This window comes from Notothenia coriiceps, unplaced genomic scaffold, assembly GCF_000735185.1.
Source record: "Notothenia coriiceps isolate Sejong01 unplaced genomic scaffold, NC01 NC01_scaffold00032659, whole genome shotgun sequence".
In the NCBI taxonomy this organism is placed as follows: domain Eukaryota; kingdom Metazoa; phylum Chordata; class Actinopteri; order Perciformes; family Nototheniidae; genus Notothenia; species Notothenia coriiceps.
Window position 1 is genome coordinate 133,290 of NW_011365360.1, and position 10,266 is coordinate 143,555.

Genomic DNA, 10,266 nt, shown 5'->3' on the forward strand with positions numbered 1-10,266 from the left:
ACCACACTACGACACACACACACACACACACACACACACACACACACACACACACACACACACACACACACACACACACACACACACTCTAATGCACACACACATACTGCTGCTCTTAGCTAAAGTGCTGCAGCACACCAAGGATTTCTGTAGGAGAGAGTTATTTATGTTCTGCTAGAAACTAGTTCGATGGAACACAGAGTGCATCAAGCGCCCTAGTGGAAATAAAATATAAATGAATGATATATATAATATATAGAACATATGGTCTCAGAAATATAATTTCATGGAGAATTTGCTCATTTCCCTAATTCTAATGCCTTCTAATAAATGTCTGAAACTCATAAGATACAACTCAAATCACAGTAAAACTTATATCGGTATAATCTGTGCCACTGAATAACTTTTACTAAATATGAATTCAAACTTTATATTAGATCAATTCGATTCGATTTTCCGATAATTGTTAACATACTTGTATCCACTTGCCAAAGCATAATAAACCTTAGTTAAACAGTTAAGTTTCAAAACCAAATACCCAACATCTGCTATAATGAATAGCACAATAACATTATTCTCTCTCTTTGCAATTCAGAGTCTCAATGTTTGATTACAGTGAAAATGTGCAGGTCTGCAAATAGATCTGATATTTTGAATACAAAAAATGTCCCAAATTGGGATAAATAAAGTATATATTTTCTTATCGTAATTCATCTCTCGTGTCATGGCGAGCCAAAGAAACTGTTTCTCCTGCAGTATCATCTCTGTGTTGGACAAGCTTCAGTGAGAAAATATATTTACAGATCAAAACATGGAATTGTTTATATTAGAACATCCCTGTTCAATTAACAATATCTAAGTTCAAATTCAATAAAAAAATACATTTATCCACACATTTCAATGTATAGTGTACATGTAGTCAATTGATATGGGAAATCAAAAAATGTACCAAGGAAACAGGTGTGTGATCTATTCCTTTCATTTTTCCCCTGAAGGCTGACTCTCTTTTTGTTTAATATTATCAGAACTGAGTTATCATGCAACAGCAGCAATGAAAAATAAAATGGCTGTTCATGTTTGAGTCACAACGTTTATGGCTGATTTATGAGGTACCGAGTGCTTTCACAGATGTTCTGCAAAGAGGGAATTCTGGAAAAACTCAAAATGGTACGCCTATCTCTTCAAGTCATATGTTATCTTCTACAGATTGAAACCACTTGAACAGTCACTGCAGTTTAAATCAAAGCGGAATGATGAATGTCCACTGTGCGGTAACTAACCTTTTATCAATCACCAGAGCAGAATTAATCAAAATAACTGATGGATTTACTATTTTCCCAAAGCTCACCTCTTTGGACTCGCTGCTGGTGGGTCCCAGCAGGAGAGAGTACAGGATATCTTTCCCTCCGAGGAAGAGGCGGTCCCGGTATTCATCGAGGAAGACGGCGGTAAGAGAGAGCTGGCCGTGGTGACCGCTGAAGATAGATGACCTGTTGGTGGACAGCAGGTCTGCAGAGAGAAGGGGAACATGATGAGCACACAAATATAAACATTTCCTCTTACATCACTTTTTGTCAATGCTCTTTTCACAAAACCAACATTTTTTCTTTTTAGCAACAGCACAAAAATCCAAGCAGAGAGAGCAGTGATGAGTTGAAAGTCAATATTGCAATGACACATCGTTTTTTCTGCTCCCTGAAAGGCTTCATCTCTGATGGGTTCAAAACATATTTTGACATTGAAGCCTTCGTGACTATTGGTTGTTGGACCTTGGTTTAATCATTTGACCAGGCTGCCTTTACTTTAATCTGACAGCAGACAGTATTTTTTTGCTTTATTGGAAGTGATGTGTCTCTACAGTAAAGCAATAATCCCATGAGGAATCTGCTTGTAACATCGCCTTTTGTTCCACTATCCAAATAGGATTTGTCTCCAAACGTACTATTGTTGCTGCTGTCAACACTTCATCCCTGCACATTAGAGGATGTTACCAGAAAAGATATACAGCACCACCCAAACAGGAAATGTAAAACATTACTGTATGATTCAAAAATATTTCCATAGAATTAAAATAATGCATACAAATCAAAAACATCAAACACATCAAGTATTGTTTTTGGATGTTAAGATGCTAAGGAATCTGAAAACCCCTACTGGTGCCTGAAGTGTATGAATTTATGAGCACACACACACACACGATACACACTCCCATTGTAGATAACATGTATCAGTAGGAGAGCAGGAGTCCATCTGGAGGCCTGCACCTGGCTCTCCTCTCTGATCTGCCAGAAGCTTCAAAGTCAAAAGGTTGATGCAACAACTCTGCAGGAGTGGTAGAGACAGGGTTGAACACAAGTTCAGCCAGTCACGGGTGGTACACACACACACACACACACACACACACACACACACACACACACACACACACACACACACACACACATTCAGCAAGATTGCTGCTTCAAGGCCTCCTTCCTTCAGCTTCCAAAATCTTCCACTATCTCAAACAAACTTCTGTTACAGCATGCTCCTCCCAACTCTTCAAAGACAGCTTTTTAATCAAACAAGGACGCTCCAAGTAAAGCTCTGGGGTCAGTTTTAAATGTAATTGGCTAGTGGCTATAGTAATTATTACCCAAGTGAAGGGGGAAGTCGGGTGACAAAGTATAAAGTGTTACAAAGTCCAGAGAAAGTCAGAGTGGATGGACAGACCAAACAAACAATTTCACCCATGAGACCACTTTCCATGTCCTGTGTCAAACCAAAACAATGGCTTAGTTTAACTTATGTACGAAAGTGTACTTATGTACCTTACTTTCCTTTTTCTCGTACCTAACCACAGCTACTTAACACAGGTATTTAAACCTTGACCACAATCTTTCCCTTAACCTAACCAAGAAGTGATGGAAGTCAGTTTTATAACAAACTTATTTATTGTAAATCAAACATGATCTATTCTGAAACCTGATCATAACCCATTATAAAACAAGTAACGTCCTGTACAGTATCTCATAACCACTTGTGGAAGTTTCTCGGAGTACCCTTCTCGTTAAAAAAATAATGCTGAAGGGGGTACCTAGTGCTTTAAGTTGTCAAAAAGACCTGGCAAGCTGCCGTGTTTGACATATTGGGAGTGAGAACGTGTTGGTTATATATGCCTCTCATACCTTCCCTTCATGACACTTCTTCTGCATCACCTCTCTCCCTCTCTCTCTCTGCATTGGTAACAAGATGAGGAGTGAAATAAGTTTGTGAGAAGACGTCTTCGGTATGCCAAATTCTCAGTGGAGCAGTCTTTCAGCTGAATCGGTTTTCCATCTACCTCTCATCACTCGTCTCAGTTTTTCCTCTCTCTCCTTTTCCCTCGGCCCAACACACACTACCTCACACACACGCAGTGAGAAAGTAGGCTCAGTCACTCAGCACTCAGCGAGGGTATTGACTGAGTGAAGCACGGGGGCCTCCTGTACCAGGGACACCTTGTCCATCACTGGGGCCTGGCAGACACACTGATGATCTGTTTTTATTAGACATCTCCGTTTCTTCAACTCATAAGCTTCCACACACACACACACACACACACACACACACACACACACACACACACACACACACACACACACACACACACACACACACACACACACACACACACACACACACACACACACACACATTCAAACAGCCTCACTCTATAGATCACCCTTATAACCTAAACTTTGGGGAGAGCACTTTCAACAGGTTAACACATCATGATGTTTTCTCTGTATATATACTCCCTAATAGGGTCTTAACGGCAGCCAAATCAAAACCTGACCTACTCTGGTGAAACTATGTGCTCCGCTGAGGCCGACCCACGTTGTAGCTTGTCAATTGTTGTTACACAAAATCCTCTGAAGACAATGAAAAGGGGAATAATTTTGTAAGAAATAAAGGCTGCTTGAAAGAGAATAACGAGGAGACACAGGAGTGGGAACACATCAGGGATAGTGTGTAGGGCAGGAGGGAGTTGAAGGAAGTTAGCAAAACACAAGATAAAGATAGAAATGGAAGGGGAGGAGGTGTTTCGGCTTTAGCAGCTGGTAAAAGTCAGAAAATAATGAGTAGAAACAGAGAAAGGCAGGCACAGAAAGCCACGAGACAGAAAGAGAGCATTGATGTGTGATGGATTTATTGGAACTGACAAGGTAAGCAGAAAACGTACGAAGCAGAAGGAGAAGATAAGCTTCAGTATGTTTTACATTAGATCTGTGCCATTGCATCATTCACATTTCATACCAAATGTGAAATTCGACAATGAATGTTTTAGGAATGTTTGACGATAGCCAATTAGTTATTTAGATAGAAAGCGAGTTAACACTCAGCACAAATAAAACATAAACACAAACGCACTGACAACATGTTTATGTGTGGAGGCCAGATGTTTCAGCTGGAAGGCAGTATTTATGATGACAGTGTAACAGCAGAACATGCAGACATCTCTACACAATGTCTAAATCCGCAAGTTCAACCTTTTCCACTTAGTTCTGAACACTGTCTGAAGAGTAGGTGAGAGAGATGACGAGACTGTATGTTTTTGGTATGTGCTGAGACCTTTAACAGATGGCGTAGGTGTTATATATAACATTCATGCTGCACCTCTTTGTTTTGACAGGAATGATTGCTGAAGATGGATACTGTCAGGATACTAGGGCATAGTTGTAACCCATGTGTAAGTTTACAAGACATCTAACAAGTCATCTACTGTCAGAAATGTGGGGTCGTATAGTAGTTAAGACGCATTCAGCAGCACTGTCCCAGGTTACATTCAGGCCAGTATTGATACACTGATCATGTTTTTTTACTCCTCGCACATAAAAACCTGTAAAGCCAATCCACAATTCCAGACCTGAAAATATGCCGCAAACTTTGTGTATAACAGTAGCTCCAGTCTGGTTTGATATTTTCTAGTAAGCTAATCGAAACATCCCATCCCTCAGATGGTGGATCGACCCCGACATCCCTCCTGGCCAGGCACCTTTACTGGAAGTCAAACTCCTTTTTTCTAATCCTGCTTCTCATGCGAATATAGCTTTTGTCAGAATTTAGTGAATGCAAAGGAAAAAAGAAAGAAATCAAATAAAACATGTTAATGGTATTTGAACCTGGGGCAATATTCTCGACAGTTGAAGCTCATGGCAATGTCGTCAGTTGTGTAAATCATAGAGTACTCAATAAATTGACATTTTGACTTGATGGTTAAGCTTATAAAATAGGAACTTTGGTGCTCAGAGCAAAAGGAGCATGGGTGGGCCCAAATAGCATTTAAAATGACATTTGATTTCTCTGAGTAATGACCGGCTAAACGCACAAACAAGTCTTTTCACTATTTATTTGGGGACTACATGTGTGTCTCCGCGTCTGTTTTCACTGGTTGTTGACAAGACTGCCAAATATCTGGTTTCCTGTGTACCTGGAGTACCTGGAGTCATTTATATCCCCCCCCCCCCCCCCATGCTATGCACACACAAATGCAAACACACTCAGAACACTGTTTGATGTCTCTTTCTCTTCTTTCTTTCTACCTCTGGATCTCATAAATCACTCAGAAGTAGACACAACTCTTTAAATGACAACGCACAAAAAAAACACATCCACAGCAGACACACACAAACAGAGGTGAGCTAACAGCTTCCATCTGCAGCTTGTTATCACTCCAGCAGCTCATCGCCTCACTGTGGAAAGCACACCACTGTCTCACCTCTCACCAACCCCTCTCTCTCCTGCTGTCAATCCAATCGCCACATATTTTCTGTCTGTTCATTTAACCTCTATATTCTCCATAATGCTCGGTCTCTTCTGTCCATCCATCTTTAACTTCCTCTCTGGTGTTAGTTTGTCTCCCTTGAAGCCGTGTCTAACGATGTCTTCAATTTCGTCTCTCATGCCAGTCCATTCGTCTTCCTGTCTCTCTCCCCTTTGCAGGTAAATATTTCTCTCCTTTTATCCATCTTGTGTCCAAGGAACCCTTACATCTCTGGATCCCCTCACAGCATCCATAGTTAAACTTCTACATCTGTCTCCAATGTGTCTAGTTTCCCTGAGGGCCCAGTCGACGCTTCATGACAAACAGCATCCGTGCCAAACCGATGCGACGCACAGGAGAGCATCTGGTTTCACTGTACGTGTCAAACCTCAGCTATCGCATGGTGCCGTCTCAGCCACATCAAACGTATGTATGCAGTAATTCATTCTGGGATTTGTTTACATTGCACATTTTCCACTTAATCAGGACGAGGCAAGACCGGCTGTCTGTCAAATCTGAGTCAGACGACACGGACCGTAGACCCTTTGTTAGGTCTCTAGCTTATATTAACAAAGCTTAAAAAAGCCTTCAGGTTAAAAGTTTCTAGTGTGATGATGATACTGAGGGCTGCATGTATGCGTGCTCTTGGTAAACTAAAATGGCATTTGGAGAGCGCAGACCTCCAGAAGGGGGAAATAGTGGAGTACAAATACTTCGTTTCTGACGAAGTATTTGACGACTTTTTACTTTTATTTTTAACACTTCTTACATTTTCTAAACAGGCTCGTTAATTTAGTTTTAATCTGCGTTTGGTGGCCTGATCATTATTATTTAGAGTCATTGTGTGCCTATTGATTTTAACACGATCCATGTATCCTTCATTTCCTGGTCTTCTCTAAAGAAGAGGGACCAATGAAAACGTTGTCATGTTGCCGTTGTTCAGCATGGAAACATTCATTAGCTAACAATGACATTATTGTTCTATTAATATAAAGTGAGGTCAGTTACTCTTTAAAACAGTTGGTAGTTATGGGGACTTTTTACTTAAGTACATTCCGAAGCCCATACTTCTTTACTTTTACTTGAGTAAAGAAGTTTAGTGAGTACTTCTACTTTTATCAGAATATTTTTTAACACGAGTATCTGTACTTCTAATTAAGTAAAGGATGTGTGTACTTTTACCATCTCTGCAGACCTCCACCAAGGCTAACGGTGCATTCACATGCGGTCCCCATTTACCAAATTGTGGAGTTCTTCCGACATCACATGTATTCACAACCTTGAAGTTCTTATGTGTAAACAACATGGACGCTGCAAAACATATGTGTTGGATTTGATCGGTGCATTTTAAATAAAATCTTCCAAGTTTTTGTTCGAATTTGAGCGGTCACCTTTATTTTAAGATTATTCCGACACCTGGAGAGCAGCAAACATTTTAGCAAAAGTCAAACTTTATGTACAACCAATATGTTTCTTCCTTCTCCCATGCTACACCCTTCAGTTTCATGTAGAATGTAGCCAGTTGTAGGAGACAGACGGCTACAACTAAGAGACGGACAGGCGAAAAAATAAACTCCTTGTCGCTGGTGAAAAGGGCAAATGTACAACAAAGTGGTTATAAAGTAATATTTGCAGTGACAGGTCTGGAAGCATGAGTGAAAGTTGGTTAAAGAGGAGGGACAGAAGAAAATAATTGAGCAGAAAATGAAAAACGCTCCCTTCAAAATCTCATGCTGACATCTCTAATGTACAAATTGGGCACAGGCAGAGTGTAAACTGTTTTAATCCACACTCTCACGCACACACGCATGTATGTAGGCACACACAATAGTGTTAACGTTGGCTCAGTGGGAGAGGGGGACACATCTGAAGCCTATTAGACCCCCTGTGCTGCAAAATGAATACCAGAAACACACACAGAGACACAGACATACACACACCATCATGGATAATAAGACCATGGTTCACCTATTCCCTTCCCAGCTGGCAAAACTGTCAATCTCTATCTCTAAATATTTTTGCTTTTTGACATTTTGTTATCTCGAGCTCTGGCACACAAACACACTGATCACAAACAAATAAAGACACATTAGACTCATTACACCGCCGACAGACTTCCCAGGGTATCATTAGATCTCGGCTGTATATTGTTGCAGTGGGCCAAGTATTTCTGGAATCTGCCGCATGCACAAAAAACTAATCTCAAAGTGCCTCTACTCCTCTCACCACATCCACTCCTCCTCCTCCTCCTCCTCCTCCTCCTCCTCCTCCACTCCCAGGTGTCATATTCCCTCTCATCCTCACTTTGTTCAGTATGAGATGTGTATTAGAGCTTGACAAATGACCTACATTATGTATGTCTTTCTTTCTGACCATTACTTTTTCATACTCACTATTGAATGTAAAGAAAAAGAACAAAATGCTGGCGTTACTGTAATATCCATGTTCTGTGTGAATCCATCCCTATCTTATGTAGTATTTAGCTCACATCGGAAAAATGAGTGTGCAGAAGTTTAAGAAACATGCCTATATTAGTGTTTATTTGTGGAGAATACTGTATGTTAGACATTAATCGTTAATATATTTAATATTTTTTAGCCTGCTTGAGTTTTTCTTTGGACAGAATCCTTTCGTTTGTTGACACAAGGCTGCTATTGTAAAATATTTTGCGGACAGTTTTGGGAAAAGTCCAATGACCTATACAAAGCAAATCTGCTTTTAATTGTGTATTATTATTTATAAATGGTCACATGCTTTTTAAAATTGTTCTGACCAAAATAAATAAGGAATTACATGCAATTAAGCAATTTATTATCAATAACGCAAACATAGAAAGATAGGTCCTTTCTCTTCCACGCTGGAATCATTGAGTTTCTTTCTGACGTCATGTAAATTACAAACATGTTCCCATTTCCATTCATGTCCAGAGTTCTCTAGACATTCACAGCTATTAGACTCCTGCTATCTGTGTTTCCTTTGTTTAAACTCACAGGGAAGTGTCCTGGCAGTGATACCAGATAATTTCTGACAGAGTAAATCCTGGGATTTCCTGCCAACCTGTTACTGCTCCTCACTGGAGATGTCACTTCACAGCTCGCATTCTTTACACGCTTCATCATGTGATAAAACCATGGGAAATGCAATGTGCGATTACAGGCTAATTGTGATTTCCTTCTTTCTTTGACACACACACACACACACACACACACACACACACACACACACACACACACACACACACACACACACACACACACACACACACACACACACACACACACACACACACACACACACACACACACACACACACACACACACACACACACACACACAGTCTCAGGATGCCTCTCAGACTTGCTGTTACCCGATCTTCCTTCCTGGGCCAATCAAAACACAGCGGAGAGTGTTACATCATCACCCTCGATCCTCTTCAACCCTCACCCCCGCTGCTTCCCTTCCTCCCTCATTTCATCATCTCTCCCTCCGCTCTTACTCTCCTTATCGCCCTCCCTCCCTGACGGCCAGTTGCTTTCTCTCGATCCATCTTTACTGTTCGTCCACTTTCATCCTCTTTTCCTCCCCATTTTTAATCCACCCTTACTCCATCACTCACCCCAACCACACACCTCCCTCTCACTTGATCTTTTCTTCATCCCTGCTACTTTCCTCTCTTAATCTCAACTTTCCTCCCTTTGCATCACAAATCTCCCTTTCTGTCTTCTTCCTCATCCTCGCTCCATCGTCATTCCTAACATGTTACAGTATATTTCTCCCCAAAGAAGGTCCAATGCTATTTTATTCCCTAAGTCTCTTCTTGAACTCCAGTCTTTTATTATTTTACTCCCGTCCCTCACTCCCTCTGCGTGTTATCTGAGGCCTCCAGCTATCTATAAAAGTTTCTGTTGGCTCGGTTTCTTTGCTATTTGTTTCAATTCATGTGAAAACTATAGATTTTTAGACATAAAATGACATGTGTATTAGTTTATCTGTTATTTGTGGAGGAAATTCCAGTTAAAAAACAGAAACAACCTGGTTGGCAAGAAATGAACAAATAATGAAGTTTTAAAACAAAGTTGTGTTATTTGTTAATTTCTTACCAACCAGGTTGTTTCTGCTTTTTAAGTGGAATTTCCTCCACAAACTTGGCGCTGTGAGCAGGGTCAGACTACTGGCGGGGACTCCGAAGAGAACAGACGGCCAAGGCCAACTTAATAGGGCAGTGGTTCTCAACCTGTGGTACGCGTACCACAGGTGGTACGCCAGTTCCCGCTAGTGGTACGTGGAGGAATCTGACAAAAAAGAAGAAGAATAATGAATTTTATTTTATTTATTTTTTTATTCAAAGGTGGGGTAGGTAATTTTGGAGAAACCAGCCCGAGTGAGCTAGAATTTGAAAATACACAACCGGAAAAAAGATGTCACTTCCTTAGCAGAGCCTTCCACAGATGACATTTTTTAATGGATTTGCCAAGGCACAC

The 10,266-nt window shown here is 40.6% G+C and overlaps 1 protein-coding gene across 1 annotated transcript in view; it reads right to left on the reverse strand.

Annotated features, from left to right (window-relative positions):
• Nucleotides 1–10,266, reverse strand: part of LOC104960989 (semaphorin-3G-like) — a 28,542-nt gene that overhangs the window by 5,956 nt on the left and 12,320 nt on the right. The window contains exon 2 of the mRNA XM_010789188.1: nucleotides 1,349–1,509. Within this exon, the coding sequence (XP_010787490.1) occupies nucleotides 1,349–1,509 (161 nt within the window). The remainder of the gene's footprint in view (nucleotides 1–1,348; nucleotides 1,510–10,266) is intronic.